Source organism: Rattus rattus, chromosome 3 (genome assembly GCF_011064425.1).
Source record: "Rattus rattus isolate New Zealand chromosome 3, Rrattus_CSIRO_v1, whole genome shotgun sequence".
Lineage (NCBI taxonomy): Eukaryota > Metazoa > Chordata > Mammalia > Rodentia > Muridae > Rattus > Rattus rattus.
Window position 1 is genome coordinate 360956 of NC_046156.1, and position 21225 is coordinate 382180.

The following is a 21225-nucleotide window of genomic DNA, read 5'->3' on the forward strand; positions in this document are numbered from 1 at the left end:
CCAGTAAATATCTTCAACAAAATCATAGAAGAAAACTGCCCTAACTTGAAGAAAGAGATGCCCATGAACATACAAGAAGCCTACAGAACTCCAAATAGATTGGAACAGAGAAGAAACTCCTCCTGTCACATAATAGTTAAAACAACAAATGCACAAAATAAAGAAAGATTATTAAAAGCAGTAAGGGAAAAAGGTCAAGTAATAGATTAAGGTAGACCTATCAGAATCACACCAGACTTCTCACCAGAAACTTTGAAAGCCAAGAAGATCCTGGACTGAGGGCATACAGACCCTAAGAGAACACAAATGCCAGCCCAGGTTACTGTATCCTGTAAACTGTCAATTAACATAGATGGAGAAACCAAGATATTCCATGACAAAACCAAATTAACACAATATCTTTCTAAAAATCCAGCGCTACAAAGGATAATAAATGGTAAAGTCCAACATAAGGAGGCAAGCTATACTCTAGAAAAAGCAAGGAACTAATTGTCTTGACAAGAAAACAAAGAGAAGAAAAGCACACAAACACAATCTCACATCAAAATATGAATGTAACAGGAAGCAATAATCACTATTCCTTAATATCTCTCAATATCAATGGGCTCAACTCCCCAATAAAAATACATAGATTAACAAACTGGATACACAATGAGGACCCTGCATTCTGCTGCCTACAGGAAACACACCTCAGAGACAAATACACACACTACCTCAGAGTAAAAGGCTGGAAAACAAATTTCCAAGCAAATGGTCTGAAGAAGAAAGCTGGAGTAGCCATTCTAATATCGAATAAAATTGATTTTCAACTAAAAGTCATTAAAAAAGATAAGGAAGGACACTTCATATTCGTCAAAGGAAAAATCCACCAAGATGAACTCTCAACCAAAAATATCTATGCTCCAAATTAAAGGGCACCTACATACATAAAAGAAACCTTACGAAAGCTCAAAGCACACATTGCCCCTCACACAATAATAGTAGGAGATTTCAACACCCCACTCTCATCAATGGACAGATCATGGAAACAGAAGTTAAACAGAGAAATAGACAGACTAAGAGAAGTCCTGAAACGAATGGACTTAACAGATATTTATGGAACATTCTATCCTAAAGCGAAAGGATATACCTTCTTCTCACCACCTCATGGTACTTTCTCTAAAATCGACCATAAAATTTGTAATAAAACAGCCCTCAATAGATATAGAAAGATAGAAATAATCCCATGCGTGCTATCAGACCACCACAGCCTAAAGCTGGTCTTCAATAACAATAAGGGAAGAATGCCCACATATACATGGAAGTTGAACAATGCTCTACTCAGTGAAAACCTGCTCAAAGAAGAAATAAAGAAAGAAATTAAAGACTTTTTAGAATTTAACAAAAATGAAGTTTCAACCTATCCAAACACATGGGATGCAATGAAAGCTGTGCTAAGAGGAAAACTCATAGCTCTGAGTGCCTGCAGAAAGAAACAGGAGAGAGCATATATCAGCAACTTGACAGCACAACTAAAACCTCTAGAACAAAAAGAAGCAAATATGCCCAAGAGGAGTATAAGGCAGGAAATAATCAAACTCAGAGCTGAAATCAACTAAGTAGAAATAAAAAGGACCATACAAAGAATCAAGAGAACCAAAAGTTGACTCTTTGAGAAAATCAAGAAGATAGATAAACCCTTATCCAGACTAACGAGAGGACACAGAGAGTGTGTCCAAATAAACAAAATCAGAAATGAAATGGAGACATAACTACAGATTCAGAGGAAATCCAAAGAATCATCAGATACTACTGCAAAAGCCTATATTCAACAAAACTTGAAAATCTGCAGGAAATGGACAATTTCCTAGAAAGATAGCAGGTACCAAAGTTAAATCAGGAACAGATAATCCATTTAAACAACCCCACACCTCCTACAGAAATAGAAGCAGTCATTAAAGGTCTACCAACCAAAAAGAGCCCAGGTCCAGACAAATTCAATGAAGAATTCTATCAGACCTTCCTAGAAGACCTCATAACAATACTATCCAAAAAGTTCTACAAAATTGAAACAGATGGAGCGCTACCGAATTCCTTCTATGAAGCCACAATTACTCTTATACCTAAACCACACAAACACACAACAAAGGAAGAGAACTTCAGACCAATTTCCCTTATGAATATCAACGCAAAAATACTCAATAAAATTCTGGCAAACCGAATACAAGAGCACATCAAAACAATCATCCACCATGATCAAGTAGGCTTCATCCCAGGCATGCAGGGATGGTTTAATATAAGGAAAACCATTGACGTGATCCATTATATAAACAAACTGAAAGACCAAAACCACATGATCATTTCATTAGATGCTGAAAAAGCATTTGAAAGAATACAACACCCCTTCATGATAAAAGTCCTGGAAAGAATAGGAATTCAAGGCCGATACCTAAACATAGTAAAAGCCATATACAGCAAACAAGTAGCTAACATTAACCTAAGTGAAGAGAAACCTGAAGCAATCCCACTAAAATCAGGGACTAGACAAGGCTGCCCACTCTCTTCCTACTTATTTAATATAGTTCTTGAAGTTCTAGCCAGACTAATCAGACAACAAAAGGAGACCAAGGGGATACATATTGGAAAAGAAGAAGTCAAAATATCACTATTTGCAGATGATATGATAGTATATTTAATCGATACCAAAGGTTCCACCAGAGAACTACTAAACCTGGTAAACACCTTCGACAAAGTGGCAGGGTATAAAATTATAAACTCAAATAAGTCAGTAGTCTTCAGAAAAAAATAACAAGCCAAGAAAGAAATTAGGGAAATGACAACCTTCATAATAATCCCAAATAATATAAAATACCTCAGTGTGACTTTATCCAAGCAAATAAAAGATCTGTTTGAATAGATCTTCAAGCCTCTAAAGAAAGAAATTGAAGAAGACCTCAGAAGATGGAAAGATATCCCATGCTCATGGATTGGCAGGATTAATATAGTAAAAATGGCCATTTTACCAAAAGTGATCTACAGATTCAATGCAATCCCTATCAAAATACCAATCCAATTCTTCAGAGAGTTAGACAGAACAATTTGCAAATTCATCTGGAATAACAAAAAACCCAGGATAGCTAAAACTAAAACTAAAAGGCCATCTGGGGCAATCACTATCCCTGAACTCAAGCAGTATTACAGAGCAATAGTGATAAAAACTGCATAGTATTTGTACACAGACAGACATATAGATCAGTGGAATAGAATTGAAGACCCAGAAATGAACCCACACACATATGGTCACTTGATCTTTGACAAAGGAGCCAAAACAGTCGAATGGGTAAAAAGATAGCATTTTCAGAAAATGGTGCTGGTTCAACTGGAGGTCAGCATGTAGAAGAATGCAGATCAATCCATGCTTATCACCCTGTACAAAGCTTAAGTCCAAGTGGATCAAGGACCTCCACATCAAACCAGACACACTCAAACTAATAGAAGAAAAATTGGGGAAGCATCTCGAACACATGGGCACTGGAAAAAATTTCCTGAACAAAACACCGATGGCTTAAGCTCTAAGATCAAGAATCAACAAATGGGATCTCATAAAACTGCAAAGCTTCTGTAAGGCAAAGGACACTCTTGTTAGGACAGAACAACAACCAAAAGATTGGGAAAAGATCTTTACCAATCCTCCAACAGATAGGGGGCTTATATCAAAAATATAAAAAGAACTCAACACGCTAAATCACAGGGAGAAAAATAAACCTATTAAAAATGGGGTTCAGAGCTAGACAAAGAATTCACAGCTGAGGAATGCCGAATGGCTGAGAAGCACCTAAAGTAATGTTCAACATCTTTAGTCATAAGGGAAATGCAAATTAAAACAACCCTAAGATTTCACCTCATACCAGTGAGAATGGCTAAGACCAAAAACACAGGTGACAGCAAAAGCTGGTGAGGATGTGGAGAAAGAGGAACACTCCTCCATTGTTGGTGGGATTGCAGACTGGTACAACAATTCTGGAAATCAGTCTGGAGGTTCCTCAGAAAATTGGACATGGAACCACCTGAAAACCCAGCTATACCTCTCTTGGGCATATACCCAAAAGATGCCCCAGCATATAAGAAAGACATGTGCTCCACTATGTTCATAGCTGCCTTATTTATAATAGCAAGAAGCTGGAAAGAACCCAGATGCCCTTCCACAGAGGAATGGATACAGAAAATGTGGTACATCTACACAATGGAATATTACTCAGCTATTAAATACAATGACTTTATGGAATTCATAGGCAAATGGATGTAACTGGAAAATATCATCTTGAGTGAGGTATCCCAATCACAGAAAAACACACATGGTATGCACTCATTGATAAGTGGCTATTAGCCCAAATGCTTGAACAAGAATACCTTTGGCAGGGAATAGGGAGGCAAAGTTTAGAACAGAGGCAGAAGGAACCCATTCAGAGCCTGCCCCACATGTGGCCCATACATATACAGCCACCAAACTAGATAAGATTGATGAAGCAAAGAAGTGCAGTCTGACTGGAAGCAGATGTAGATCTCTGCTGAGAGACACAGCCAGAATACAGCAAATACATGGGCGAATGCCAGCAGCAAACCACTGAACTTAGAACGGGACCCCCGTTGAAGGAATCAGAGAAAGGACTGAAAGAGCTTGAAGGGGCTTGAGACCCCATATGAACAACAATGCCAACCAACCAGAGCTTCCAGGGACTAAGCCACTACCCAAAGACTATACATAGACTGACCCTGGGCTCCAACCGCATAGGTAGCAATGAATAGCCTAGTAAGAGCACCAGTGGAAGGGGAAGCCCTTGGTCCTGCCAAGACTGAACCCCCAGTGAACGTGATTTTTGGGGGGAGAGCAGTAGTAGGGGGAGGATGGTGAAGGTAACACCCATATAAAAGGGGAGTGGGAGGTGTTGGGGGATGTTGGCATGGAAACCAGGAAAGGGAATAACAATTGAAATTTAAATAAGAAATACCCATGTTAATAAAGATGGAGAAAAAAACTAAAAAAAATTATGTTCTCACATGTTATCGTTTATTGTGATTGTTGATTTTTGAGGATATATTTATAATCATGTTTTTTCATATTTTCTATATAAGATATTTTATAAATTTAAAATTATTTTCATCATTGATGCTTCATTACTTAAAGTTTATTTTGAATAATATTAAGATAAACTCTTCTAGTCTTATTTAGATGTTCAATCCTCATCTTCTCTTTTTACTTTTAAATTTCCTTTTAATATTTTTGGTATTTTAGTTCTTAGATGAGTCTACTATAAATATCTTTAAAATAATTTAATGTACAATTTGCTGAATTCCGTTTTTGATAATCAACATTTGTCTATGTATTCAAGTGACTATAATAAATTGTATACCTCTATGACTTCAAGTGCCTTATCACCTTATCTACCCAATTCAATATATTTTCATTCTTTTATGTTTATTTGACTTATTAAAGTTAATATTTGTGTTAAAAAAATAAACGAAATGATTAAAAAAAATAAAAGAATCGAGAAATCGTGTATTTGTCTATATAGGATTACTAGGAAATGGTACATCTTCAGCTCTTCACAGTGGCAGTATTGTAGCCAATGAAGTTTATCTGAGGCATGATTATTGCTAATTGAAAAGACAGTGCATCTTCATATATCTGCAGGGATCTTCTCAAAAGGGTGGGTGAATACCTAGTAATTCTCACAGATATTTAATAATGACAGGAAAAGCATATTGATAGCAAGAATCTTTCCTAAAATGATTTTCTCTTCAGCCTTGTATATAGAAGCAAATCTGCCATGGGTTCCTTTAATCCAATGCAGATAATCTCAGGAAGATCATCTGCTAATTATTAGCTTAATGGATCCTGACATATGGAAACCTAATTTTTTAAAAAAGAATTCAGAAATACACACTTGATAAAAGAATGTATCTTCAACAAAAGCTGCTGGTCAAACTCAATGTCTTTATGTAGAAAATTTAAAATGTATCTGTATTAATCACCCCTCACAAAACTCATTGCTGGTAGGAGTGCAAACTTCTATAGCCATTATGGAATTCAACATGGCAGTTCCTCAGAAAACTGGAAATTTATCTACCTCAAGATCCAGCTATCCCACCCTTTGGGTATATACCCAATGGTCACTCCTTCCTACTACAGGGATACTTGGTAAACTATGTTCTTTGAGGATTTATTCATAATAGCTGAAAACTGGAAACAACTTGGATGTCCCTGAACCAAAGAACAGATAAAGAAAATGTGGTATATTTACACCATGAAGTATTATTAAGCTATTAAAACAATGACATCATGAAATTTGCTGAAAAATGGATGGAACTAGAAAAAAAATCATCTTTGGTGAGGTAAACCAGGCACAGAAAGACATATAGTATGTATTCACTTATAAATAGATTATAGGTCTAAAGTAAAGGATAATTATGCCACAATCCACAGACCAGGAGAGATTAAGAGGAGGTTTCTGAGTCTGGATCACATGGATCTCCTTGAGAAGAGGAAATAGAATAAATTTTGTGAGTGGACTGGGAGGAGGATAGGATAGATGTAGGATAGATGGCAAGGAAGGGATGAAGGGAAAGAAGGTAGAAAGAGATGGCTGGAATGGGCAGAGCATTTAGGAGGCAAATGTGGAAACTGAGTACCATGGAAATTTCCTGGAATCTATAAGGGTAATTCTAAGGAGGGCTCCTAGTAAAGGAGGATACAGATTCTGAACTTGAAGTGAAAATTTAAGGGTTCTTTGGAAATTCAGTCATGTTACATGGGGTTTTGTTAGGGCAAACATGTGACGGTGCATTTTTCTAAAGTGGACAAGGTGTGAAAGGCTAAGGCAGACTAGTGAAGGAATGCTTCACTAAAGCAGACAGGGAAGAAAGGATGTTCTACTAAAGCAAGCATGTGGAAGGGCAGGTGATGAAGAATTCTTCTCTAAGGACACTCACGCATTCGTCCACCTTACATTGTGTAGTTTAGCTGTATTTATCAGGACTCCATAAACATACCAAAGACCTTCTGTTAGTATGCCACAGCTTCTTGCCACTTCTGCAGACTCAGGGCTGATTGTTAGAGTGATGTCTACTGAGGCTGACTCACATGCTGAGGCAAGACACATGCTGAAGCAAGACCTGTAGAGGACATGTGATGTTTGGATGGAGTATAAATAGAACTCAATAGTGATGCAAGCTAAGCTAGGCTTTCTGGTAAAACTAGCTGTGCAACACTTATTTGTTTCATGTCTTTGCTGATCTTCACTTTCCTGAGAGAGGCAAAGCTGAGAATTTTCCTGGCATTACTATCCTCCCTGGACCCTTCTGCTGATGTGTGCTGAGACTGAGGCCTGACTGTTTCTGCTAGGTAGTGCCATCACCGCTATTAACCCAACTCTACTGAACTGGACTACTTCCATATCCATGAAGAGATTGTGAGTATATCCAGCTGCCACTGCTGACTCATGTGAACTGAACTGTTGATTTCGAGAAAACACAGATGGGTTTTGCTTCAAAAATTGAGATATGATTAGGTAACAAAGCATCAAGAATTATCATGAAATTACATATATTTACTGACAGTGAAAACATTTAAAATTTGTTAATATTTTATCACACAAAAATAAAGCTAGATAGGATGTAAAAACATGAATAGCTCAGTAAGTTGGAAACAAAGAAAAAGTCATAGATACTAATCTACAATCTTCATAATTATGTGTATTATTTAAAATTTATAAGATTTTAGATTACAACATATATGAAATACTAAAATGTTTGAGAGCACAGATATTTTTAAAATCTCTTTAAGAGAATATCAAAGAAGGAAATCCCACATTGTACAGTACTGTACCACTGAGCTATGCCCATCTCTGTATTTTCTTAATTGGATTATGGCATAAGACAGTGAGAATTTCATAATGAAAAATTTACCTCCTTATTGCCATAATGGTAATGTTAATTAAAGTATGCATATAATGAGAATATAAAATAAACAAGTAGTTTTTCTAGAAATTTAAAAACAGGATAGCATCGAACAATTGTCAGAAAATAATTTCTTGATTTAGTCAAATAAATATTTACTTCTCTATATCTGATGTATACCACATTGTATTTTGATAAACAAAGAAATAAATACTATAGTCCAGCATGTAAAGATAGTAATCTTTCAATAATTTTGTAAAGTAAGTTTTATTATATTATTACACTAACAAATGAAGCATAATACACATTTATAGTAAATAGCATGATGTATTTATAAACACATATATTAGAAAATTATTAAATAAAATATCTCTACATGTGTATAATTTTATATACATACTTATTTTATGAAGAGAATATTTGAAATCTATTCTGTTTACTAATTACAAAATATAATAGCATATTTATACTAAAAAAGAGAGAGATGTTTTTTTGAAATTTTGAGATTACATCTTACCCCAGTCATAATGGTCAGATTGATGTTAGTGCAAACTAATGAAACCACCATGGAAAACAGTGTCTGAGTTCCTCAAAGAGTTAGAAGTATATCTACTTCATGATCCAACTAAAACATTGTTGGGATATAGCCAGACATGTGTCCTTTTACTGTAGAAAGTATTGTTGACACATGTCCATTGTTGTTTTGAGTGATGTAACTCAGACCCAGAAACACAAATACTGCATGTTTTTTTTATATTTGTATTGCATGATATTTGCTATATTTCACATTGTGAACCCCGAGATTGTATACTGGAAAAATATTTCTCTAGTTGTGGTGTGTCTCATCATTAGCACACACCTTTAATCCAAGAGTGTTGCAGGATATTTGATCACACTATGAGATTGTGTATTGAAAAGCCCTGTCTGTAGTTATGGTGTGGCTCAGTCCTTGCACACACCTTTAATCCAAGAGCTTTATGTTTATTATAAAGATGATTGAATAAAGTTGACTGTAGGTCAAGAAGTGTAGCAAGCAACCAGTTGAAATGGAGTGGAAGTAGGAAAAAAACCATAGAGAGTGAGAATTCAGGAGCATAGATAGAGATGCATAGGAAGTAGAAAGGGGGCATGTTCACTTGGAAGTGGTTTAAAACCAGTGTGGAGAAGGAGAACTGGGTTTTTCCTTCTGGGACATTAGTTGGAGAGGAAGGTCAGCGGAGGGCTTTCTCTGCCTCTCTGAGCAAGCATGCTCTCACTACAGTTTAAGGCTCCTGATTCTTCATTTGATAAAATCAAATCTTGAGATTTTGCTTGAAAAATAACGTGTGGGTGCTAGATTTGCATCCATTGATATGCATATTTAAAGTAGAGTACCACAGAAGTCAGGAAACTAATACTGGACCATTGGAGAATGCTTTTAAAAGAAGAGAGTTAAAACATAGCTAGTATAAAGGATGAATGGGAATATTATAGTAAGAAGGATTATTACTGTATAAACATTCTAAAGCATACATAAACATATGAAAAAATGTTTAAAGTCACCATATAGTGGGCACAATGACCTTTTAGACAATGTAGACTATCAAATAAAAGCACCAGCTCCAGGAATGTGTTACCTCTTTTGGAGTTGTTGGTTGGTGGGGTTCACAAACATTACAAATTATTTCCAATGCTATTGGTAACCCTCTAGAACTTAATAGTAAGACCCTGTTACTAAAGACACCATATATTTGAATGATAGAGCAAGGAGAAATCAAACTGATATGTATCTGAAAGTTTCATATCTACTCTCTGGTTTTTAGAGTTCTGAAAATTAAAAATTCTATAGTGATACATAAAGTAAAGCCTTTATGTCTGGCTTTAAGTGCATTGTATAGTGAAGTCTTTGAGTGGAATATTTTAACAAAGCCATTGCTATGTTCTGGTCAATCAGTGGTGGTCAATTATTTTGAGACTGTTTGAACCTTGAAGAAGTGATGTACCTCTAAAGAATTTGTATTTGGTGCTACATCAAAACATGCAGTTGCACCAACCTTGGTCCTAAGACACTCCTGGCAAACTTGAAATTCTTACTTTTGATTATGACTACTCATGGTCAAAATGGCCTTGATTTGTGTGTGTTTTGTATTCTTGTAGGCAACAAAGACAAGATGACTTTGGTGTGTAGAACCTTTCCCAACCCCAATTAACTTTGTATAAAGTTTGAATAAAGTAACTGGGGTGAAATAGTTGGGTGTCAGTCTTTTCCAAGAAGGCTGAACCCCTCTGTTCCTTCAGGACAGAAATGAAGGCCTAGAATCTTGGTGTGCTTCTCTCTCTAATATGTCACCTAAAACTGACATCAATCAATAAATTCTACTGGGAAGAAAAGTTACCATTAGTCTTAGCAAAAGGTTAACTCTGTAAACTATAACATGCCTGGCATGGTATCTCTACTGGTTCAGTAATGACCCAAATTCTATGGGAGTATCCAAAAATTTCTGCTTGGATTTAAGGCCTACTCCACATCATGAAAATATGCCTGGCATGGTTGATAAGGGTATAAATACAATATCATGTACAACATAGGTTATATGGGAAAATCTATAGCTAGTACTCAACTAAATGGACATAATTTTAACCCAACTCCTAAAAATGTACCTTTAAACCTATAAATAAGTATATCTTTCAGCATCCTAAGAGAAGCTTCTTGCAACAGATGGCAATTAATATTGATAATATTAATAATAGGACAGTGTTCAGAGAAAAGAGATTGTAGAGTTCTTAGTCACAAATGAAGCATCTATATCTCATTCCTTCTTCCAAGGTCCAGGAATCATTTCAGAAGAGGGAGCAGAGAGAGTGAAAGCACAAGTAGAGGAGATTAGGGCTACAGAATGCTATTATTCAGACATAACGTAACTATTGCACTCAAGAACTCGGCAGCTGCAGAAGATCAACCCAGCAAAAATTTCAACATAGATGACAAAAACACTCATGAGGCTTTTATGCTGAACTATTGACAACTGGTTTCTCCTGAGAGGTAGGAGAATCTCTCAGTTTTCTTTGGGGATGTGTCAACTGGTAGCCAGTTCATTCTACATTCAATGACCAAACCCCCATTTACATTTGGACAGCAATTTTTATACTCAATGGGTTATTATAAAAAACAAGATGGCATTGGGTTAGGAGACAGATTTGGGGTTGGTACTTCTGAAGGAGTGGTGAGAAGAAGCAAGGAGTGGAATTGATCATATTTCATGTTTGCATGTATGAAATTTTCAAATAATAAATGAAAAACATTTTAGGCACTAGTACACTTGGGGGTGTTACAAAAACTTTTGGGTTCTTTTAACTTTGGTGTTTATATTACATGATTGTATTTGTCAAATCTTACAAACCTGTAAACTAAGAACAGACTGGTTTTGCTGTATTTAACTTAGCCTTTTTGAAAACAAAACAGAAATAATGATATTAACAAATGATCATGATGCTTTCATGCTTGGCTTCTGTACCTCAGTAAATACTATAATGAACTCTTATTCTGTGTGATCATTTTTATGGCTTTACACTTTTTAAAATATAAATGTGGGTAGACAGTTCAGAGTAAGAGCACTTGCTGGTTTTCAAATGGACTTAAGTTCTGGTCCCAGTTCCCACCTCACACCTGCCTGTAACTCCAGCTTCAGGAACTTCTGGCCTTTAAATGGAGCTGCATTGAAATGAACATAGGTCCAAACAGACACAAGCTCATTCACATAATTTAAAACAGTTCATCTTTAAGATTATAAATATAAATAGTTTTGGATTTCAGGAGTTAAATATTACAATTATTAAACATTTTTGAGCTCAGCAAGGCTCCTTATACATCATACGTCCAATAGATATTACTTTTCTTCATCTACAGTTATTTAACTGAGAGTCTTTGGAGAGAGTTCTCTTTCCTTTTCATTTAATTTCATATACTTATGAAAGTTCAGCTATGCCCTAGGAGTCTATGTGAGCAGTTTTATTTCCTCAACATTTAAAACCCATATCTTTCTCATCTATTTCTGACATTAGTAAGCAATTGTCAACTAAATATGTTTACATAATCCACAGCCTTTCTTTGTTTATGGGAACATTTGAAAGATGCTAATGAATATTGACTCTTTATAACTCTAGTATTATGCAGATTTATTTTTAATTTATCACCTAATACTTGGAAAATGGAGCTTTCGTTTTTTTTAACCACCACTGAATTTAAGACGTGAACAGACATAGAAGCTGTCCTAAGTCTCTAGATGTTAAGGAAGAGAGACTCTCATATCTACAAATTTCAAATGGAATAGCCATAAGGGAGTTGGAAATCATCCATAGAGGAACATACAAAGGGAAGTAGAGTTCTAAAAACCCTGAGAAATTGGCCTAGTTTCTCAGTTGGAGAAATGACCATGAGGATATCCATGCACATCTATTCAATTAGAAATTTAAAAATTGACTGCCAGTGTTTCCTTAAGGTTACAAAAAAAAACTAGAAAAGATAATTAATGTGTGCCTATAGTCTCAGCACTTGGGAGGATAAAGAAGTTGGATCCTGTATTCAGAGAAAGGCCCAGAGCTCATTTAGTTACAGAAGAACTTCTGAAAGGACAAGCCAAGAAACTGACCCAAGAGAATTCATTAAATTTTATTTTCCTAGACCAGTATCTCCAAGGGAAGCTTTTCTTCTGGGAGATAAGTCCCTCTGAAAATATTCACAGGAGAAAAAAAAGAAAAGGTCCTGGGCTCAGAAGACCAAAAAGAATCTCCTCAAAAAAACCTCTAGCTTACTCAGACCTCAGATACATTTAGGTGAGGCTCAAAAGCATCCTTTGGACATCTCTCCTAATTTCAAATTACTATATGCTATTTTTATCTGTGTTGCCAGAAAGAATCAAGAGTAAATAAACATGAGAATCTGAACCCAAAGGCAGTCCAGTAATTGACACAAAGGGACATTCCCTAAATTTAGCCTGCTATGTGAAAGCAATTTCTACAAATTCTAACACTTAGAACCAGGAAAAATATCTTACTTCATGTTACATCACACAAAGGTGCTTAACAGTCAGACTGAATCCACTCTTACATCTAGTATATATCTGCCAATGGAGGAAAGACAGGAACAGCCCTGACAACTGATGTTGGATGCACTTGGACATACTTCACTAACAGCAAAAATAATTAAGTAATACCAAAACAGCTGCATCCTCTGTCTTGAAGCTGTCCAAGTGTAGCTGGAGAAGTCAAGCAGGAGGCTTCTCAACAGGCAAGGTAAGAATTTCATTTCTATTTTATTGAAATGTGTAGTCTCTAAGTGTGGCTAATCAAAGCACAGAATCCAAAGCAAACCCTAAGATCTTGAGCTACTTTGTCAGATTTGCTACATCTTTGGGCTCTATTGCCCTTCCATATCTTTTAAGTGTTACAGTGCTAATGGTACCCAGAGAAGTCAACGGAGACTAATGAAATATTAATGTACATATGCCAAGATACGGGTGAATGATCTCTGTAAGGACTCTTGACTTCCACATCTTTATTCTCATGCTCTGAGTTGGCTTTAGTGGTACTGTTGCATGCAGATCACAGGCTCCCATTGTTCTGACACTACTACTGACTTTGTTGGATTCACTGTAAGATTGGGTACCATGCACCAATCAGATTTTTCAAAATAGAAAGACTGGTCTCATTCCTGTTCCTACATAGTGCAATTACTCTCGACTTACAAGAGGGAAATTGGAACATTGACATTTAAGGCTATATTTGAATAGGATTTGGGGGCTATAGCACAATATAAAATAGCTATTTTAGTTGTTTTTAATAATTCCTTATGAGAAAAATACAGACTAATTTTCTATGAAAGGATGTTATATTTCTTAGGCTTTATAGTTATACAATAATTTGATAAAAACAAAGATGTTCAAATTAATTCCAAAATTGTAACTCTAATAGCAACATTTTCTTAAATATAATACTACATAATTTTAGAGAATTTGTATTCCTTTCTGGGGATCATGGAAAAACTGAGCAAAAGAGATAACGGGGGAAAAATATGATTTCCAATGTGATTAGCACCAAACAGATGTGAACTGATGGGATGTAGAAAATGAGCCTTAAATAGACTGGATAGATAGATAGATAGATAGATAGATAGATAGATAGATAGATAGATAGACAGACAGATAGACAGACAGATAGATAGATACGCATGGATCTGTGTGTGTGTGTGTGTGTGTGTGTTCTCACACACGTGTAACAATAACAGTTAAAGAATAAGATGTCATGAATTTAAGAGACAGTAGGGAACATGGAAGAAGTTGAGGGGGAGAATGAGCGTAAACACAGTACTCATGTATGAAATTCTCAAAAAATATAAATTAAACTTCAAAAACAATTTTAAAAGATTGAAAAATGTGAAAATCAAGAAGCAAAACTATTCACTAGTGTAAAAGATATAGAAACTCATCTTGGGAATCCTAAGGGGCTTCTAATATCACAAAACTAGAGCCCATATTAGCCCAAGTTCACAGAGCCTGGGCCATCTGTTTCTAGGCAGGTAAGCAGACCACAAAGAATGGAGCTCTGGAACTCGACCTTGGAAAGTGGCTTCATCTTGGTGGGGATTCTAGATGGCAGTGGCTCTCCTGAACTGCTCTGTGTCACAATCACAGCCCTGTACTTCTTAGCCCTAACCAGCAATGGACTACTGCTGCTTGTCATTACCATGGATGCCCGGCTCCACGTGCCCATGTATCTTCTACTTGGACAGTTATCTCTCATGGATCTACTTCTCACTTCAGTTATCACTCCCAAGGCTGTTGTAGACTTTCTCCTCAAAGACAACACCATATCCTTTGGAGGTTGTGCCCTTCAGATGTTTCTAGAACTGGCACTGGGTAGTGCAGAGGACCTTCTTCTAGCCTTTATGGCCTATGATAGGTATGTAGCTATTTGTCAACCTCTAAACTACACAATCTTAATGAGTCACAAAGTCTGCTGGCTCATGATAGCCACCTCATGGATCCTGGCATCCCTCAGTGCTCTAGGATATAGCATCTACACCTTGCAGTATTCCTTCTGCAAATCTCGTATGATCAATCACCTGTTCTGTGAGATACCCCCATTGCTGAAGCTGGCCTGTACAGACACTTCCAGATATGAACTTATGGTTTATTTGATGGGTGTGATTGTGATACTTCTTCCTCTTACTGCCATCCTGGCCTCCTACTCACTAATTCTGTTCACTGTGCTCCACATGCCCTCAAATGAGAGCAGGAAGAAAGCCCTTGTCACCTGCTCTTCCCACCTGACTGTGGTTGGAATGTGGTATGGTGGTGCTTCCTTCATGTATGTTCTACCCAGTCCCTTCCACAGCCCCAAACAAGACAATATCAGCTCAGTTTTCTACACGATTGTTACTCCAGCTCTGAATCCCCTCATCTACAGCCTGAGGAATAAGGAGGTCACTGGAGCTTTGAAGAGAGTCCTGAGGAAACGATTGTCAACACAGCCTAACCTCTAGGTAGCTCTAGCAGTTCCCTTTTAAACTTAATTCTTCCAGAAAGTCAGAATTCTGTTGTGAATGAAACATTTCTGCTAAATCCTAGAGTAAGAAGTATGTCTTTTGGCAGAGAAGTATGGAATGACAAGGAAGTGTGGCATCCTTTGGAAATGCTTTGTGAATATTTTCAGGAGATATTGGAGAATCTAGTGAGTTGTCATATATGGACATAAAGACCAGGTTTTTGTCCAGGTAGTAAATGGCATTTAAATGTTCTAAAGAGATTGGAAATTGGAAAATTTTGTAGATAATAAAGTATAATTCTAATGAGAATCAGATTGTATGTCAAGTATGTGATTCAAACAACAACCAGGAAAAATTCTTGAGTTTTGTATACTGTTTTAGAAAAAAATTGATCATGGTTTCACTGAATGTTGAATTAACATCAGCCTTAATGATGATTTCATAGATGTCATCCATGGAATATGGTGTGTGTGTGTGTGTGTGTGTGTGTGTGTGTGTGTGTGTCTGTGTGTGTCTGTGTGTGTCTGTGTGTGTGTCTGTGTCTGTGTGTATGGTACAGATTTCTTTCTTCATTTTATTTTCAGTGATGGGAACTGAACTGAACCAAACATTTATATTTCTTTCTTTATTTTAATAGTCAATGCTTTTCTAATTTTTCCCAACATATCTTGAAATGTATCAAAAAATGCCTAGTGTCCATATGATTAATATGTGCATCTGGTTTAAACATTGTACAATGTGTCCATATGAAAAAGCATCATCTAGTTACTCATGAATATGCAAAATTTCAGAAGTATTGTATCCATAAATTCCTGGTTAGAATTACCATCTTTGAGAAATGACAACAAACACTGCCTTGGATGTGGTATGAGGGACATTATACAGTAAGATGGAAATGCTAATGAATGTAGCCTAGATGTAATCTATGAAAATGAGTCTAGATATTTCTCCAAAATATGAATAAGACTAATATATGACCCATTGATGGCACTTCTGGGCATATAACTAATGGACTCTACATCCTACCGTAAAGACTCTTGAAAATTTATGTTCATTGCCACCTTATTCACAATAGAAAAAGGAATCACTGTAGATGTTCATTAATGGAAGAATGAATAATCAAAATTTAGAATGTATATACTATAGAAGTTTGTTCAGCTGAAAAGAAAAGTGAAATAATGGATATGGTAGTTAAATTGATGGAACTGTAAAAAAAAAATTATACCAAGTGAGGTAACACAGATACAGAAAAAAAGGGCATATGTTCTCTCTTATCTGTGGATCCTAGCTCTAAATCCTTACTTCATGTGTTTAACCTAGAGTATTTGTAAAGCTAGGAAACTAGAAAGGGGACATTGGGAGACACGCTGTAGGCAGTGTGGTTTGGCAGAACATGGTGATCTGAAAGTAGAAAGATAAGAAATTCGCGGGAGGAAGGTTAAAGCAGAGAAGAAGTAGGAAGAAGGAAGTGCAGGAAAGTTGAAAAGTGTGTAAAAATGTTGAAACCTAGTCTTGTAAAAGTACAGTGAAAAATAGAATTTATAAAAGTGTTTCAAAGGACAAATAAGTTTAAATTGGAAGGATAGCAGGAATGAGCAGTGTAACTTATTTTCTTATTAATTTAATGATCTTACTAAGGGAGGTCATGTTGTGTTTACAAAAATTGGATAATTATGTCATGCTCATGTTTAACTCAGAGGATGTCTTATAGTAATTTACTGATAACACTAAATAAAATTATTTTAAGTTGCTATCACAAAAACTGAATACAGAATAGTGCTTACCAGATGCTGGGGAAAGATGGTGAGGGACAGGATCAGGAAAGAATTGATCATCATTGACGGGTACAGAGTTGCGGTCAGGTAGCAGCAACAGCTTCTGATGTGATATTGCACAGTAGTGTGAAAATGCATAAAATTAATGTGCAGTGCTTCTTAAACCAAAAAGTCAGGATTTTGAAAGTTTTAACCATAAGTCAATAATAAATATTTCAGAGGATAAGTATTTACTCTGATTTTAAGGTTATTCAAAGTATACTTATATGAAAAATAACACAGAACAATACCAACTCATACAATATCATGCATTTTTGTAGTACATAAAATAAGTAATGATTTCTTTCTAAAATCAATACAAGTCACTATACTAGAAATAAGTCAATTTCATGTAAAATCCCAGAGATAATCCCTATGTACAGGTAGTGGATATCTTTCATTTTTCATGCAGGCACTCACTTAACATAGTGTTCATGTAGAAGTTTGTTTCATCTGATGGAGGCACACAGGCATGCTTTTCTCCTTATTGTAGGTTTACAGGTACTGTGAGGTAGCTTATGTGGCAGCCTTACAAAGCAATGGTAGAGAGACTCAGGTCTGTGAGAGAACACAAGGGTTGGAATTCAGTGCATCTCATCTTCCTGTTAATTTTTAATGTGAATGTAGCCTTTTTGAATTAAGGTCTGAAAGCTATAAATCCCCTCTAATACCACATTTATTTTACAGCATTGTTGTTAGGACTAAATAACACTTCTAAATACCTTCAACTAGAGGTCTGGAATATAATGACTATATCATCCACTTTAACAGTTCTAAGACCAGATTGCCCTGGAAATTGGAAATTGTCGTATATAACATCACTCAGATGTTTTGTAATGTAACTTGGTGTCATCATTATAAAAGATGTAATGATGTTTTATATGTGTGCTTGTGTTTATAGTAATAAAATAAATTACTGTCTTAGATATATCACTAATATTTCTCATATATAGAGTTATTAAATGAAGCTTAAAATCATCTGAATACTCTTTATACTAAGAGCAAAAATGTTTTTTAAATGCTAGACATTTTTAATTTATTTTTACATTGCAATTTTTACTGATGTATTCATTATAATATTTAAATCTCTTAATTTGCATAATTTATAGTTTGTTCATTTATATCTTTATATCTTTATAGCTTTAAGATTGAGGAAATATATATTTGATTTTAATTATAGTAGCAATTTCTTTTTAATTTCTCATTTAATTTTTTTAATACCTATAATTGGAATTTTTTAAACAAAATTTTTTAAGTTTTATATTTTCTTTTAATAATATTTTATTCTTCAACTATTATTTCCATGATTTATTTAGGAAGAATTTTTATATTTTATAGATTTTTCTGGTTTGTTTTATTATTTACTTTTATTTTTCATAATTTAATTTATAAAATTATAATTTAATCTGATGTGTAAAGATAGTGGGAATAGAGCTAGAGAGTGGTTAAGAGCAACTGCTACTTTTACAGAAGATCCCTGCTCTGTTCCCACAAGACAACTCACAGTAACCGTTAACTCAGTTAAAGGTTACCCAATGCCCTCTTTTGGCCTTCCTGAACAAAAGGCATGCACATGGTGCATTTGCATACATTCAGGAAGTCACTAGTAGATATAAAATAAAAATAAATAAATCTTTTTAAAAATTTATGGACTTTTGTGTATTTTTTCAATTACCACGTTCTTCTTAGTCTTATTTGTAAATCACCCTTCCATCTCCCATTAATTTCTCCCATTTCTTCAGTTTGTGCTCTCTTGAGTTACCTACTAGACTACAGTTGCACATTTAAGAGAAAATCTCATAGTTCTAAAATCTCCCTCCTGTCTTTTCTTTCTTTTTTCTTTCTTTCCTCCTCCTCCCCCTCCTCCTCCCCTCCTCCTCCTCCTCCTCCTCCCCCTCCTCCTCCTCCTCCTGTTTGTTTTATTTTTTTTTAGACAAGGTAGCACTGTGTACCCCTGGCTGAGTAGAACTCACTCTGTAAACCAGGCTGGCCTCACACTCACAGAGATCTGCCTGCCTCTGTCTGCCTCTGCCTCTGCCTCTGCCTCTGCCTCTGCCTCTGCCTCTGCCTCCTCTGCCTCTGCCTCTCTGCCTCTGCCTCCTCTGCCTCTGCCTCTGCCTCTGCCTCTGCCTCCTGGGTGCTGGGATCACCGGTGTGCTCCTCCACTATTGGTTATTTGAAGTTTCTCATTGTGCACCCTGATCACACTCAGTTGCCATCCTTTCCCCACCCTTGTGACCTCTGTCTAAAATGGAGGAGAAGTAGAAGGAGGAAGAGGAGGAAAGGGAAGGGGAAGAAGAAGGAGGGGGGAGGAAGACAAGTCCACTTTGGAATATATTGACTGGAGCATAATCAAATTTCCAATGGCCAGCCTCTGAAATCCTTACCTGTACCCCTGACAGAAACCATCGATTGTGACAGCATCCTTATCACAATTTTTAAGCGTTTTATTCAGTAGCTTCCTGTCCAGGCTTTTGGTATTTTTAATAAACATATTTAATTTTATTATGCTCAATGTAAAAATGCACTGGCAATATGATTGTATGTTGAGATTATAAATTAATTTGCAATGCAGGCAATTTTTATAAACCTCCACCTTGCCTACCAAAGCAATGAATTATGTTGTACTTTCTAAACCTACTAATGCTCCCTTTTATATTATGTCACACTGCCATACCTTTGGTTTCATCCTATAACATTTTTTCTCACTTCACTTAAGACAAAACATTCAGCCACAGACCCCCTTCCCCTCTCTCCAAGTCTCCCATGCCCTTCATCTATCTATACTTGAGTGGTTTAGGGTAATTTTATACATTCCAACTGCCTAGCAACTGTTAAATTCCACTAGCACATGGCTCCCAATTTCTCTGATTGTCCCAAATTTTTCTTAACATAATTTCTTCCTGAGATGGTTTCTTTCTTTGTTCTGTACAACTGAACAAATTACAATACTGATTGCCCATCACAGACAAGGCCTGCCCCACACTCCTCTTTTAGTTACTGAAACCTTTCTCCAGCATTCCCACAAAAAAGCAAACAACCACAAAGGGATTTCATTTTTTGTAATTTTTAAAAGTTATTTATGTATATACATTTTCATTAAATTATTTATTAATTTTACATCCCAATATCATCCACCTCTTTTCCCAGTTTACCTCTCACACAGCTCCCCATCCCCTTCTCTGAGAAGGGAGAGGACCCCCAAGGTATCACTACACCTTGGCACATTGAGTCACTGCAGGGGACTAGAAGCATCCTCTCCCACTGAGGCCAGACAACATGGCCCAGTTAGGGGTATAGGATCTACAAGTAGTCAGCAGATTCAGGGACAGCCTCTGCTCTGGTTGTTGGGGAGATTTGCATGAAGACTAAGCTGCACATCTGCTTGATATGTACAGGGAGCCTAGGTTCAGTCCATGCCTATTTTTTGGTTGATGGATCAATCTCTGGGAGTCACAAAGGATCCAAGTCAGTTGACTTTGTTGGTATTCATGTGGGGTACATGTCCTTCTCAGAACCCTCAATTATTCCCCCTAATTCTTCCATAAGACCCTCTGAGCTTCATCTAATATTTGGCTGTGGGTCTTTACATCTGTTTGCATTGTCTCCTGGGTGGAGAATCTCAGAGGACAGTTAGGCTAGGATCCTGTCTACATTCATACTATAGTATCATTAGTAGTGTCAGGGTTGCTGCTTGCCCATGAAATGAGTTGGGCTAGTCATTGGTTGTCCATTCTCCGAATTTGCTCCATATTTGTCCCTGAAAATCTAGTAAGCAGAACACATTTGGAGTCCAAGATTTTGTAGGTGGGTTTCTGTTTTGTCCTTCCACTGGGAATCCTGCTTTGCAATAGTAGATGGCTGGTTCAGGCTCCATATACCCCGAACAGGAAGAGTTTCAACTAGAGTCATCCCCATAGAATCCCTAGGTCCTCCCTACATTCTGGGTCTCAG

General features: G+C 36.4%; 1 protein-coding gene and 1 pseudogene across 1 annotated transcript; both read left to right on the top strand.

Annotated features, from left to right (window-relative positions):
- Positions 1-5577: 5577 nt before the first annotated feature.
- On the top strand, positions 5578-5728 carry LOC116897378 (annotated as a pseudogene).
- Positions 5729-14506: 8778 nt separating this feature from the next.
- Positions 14507-15454, top strand: LOC116895257 (olfactory receptor 2AG1-like). The gene has a single exon (XM_032896576.1). It carries the CDS (start codon positions 14507-14509, stop codon positions 15452-15454), a length of 948 nt encoding a protein of 315 aa, XP_032752467.1.
- The last annotated feature ends 5771 nt before the right edge of the window (positions 15455-21225 follow it).

Coding starts and splice junctions, on each gene's coding strand:
- LOC116895257 (XM_032896576.1), top strand. CDS start 14,507: ATGGAGCTCTGGAACTCGACCTTGGAAAGTGGCTTCATCTTGGTGGGG.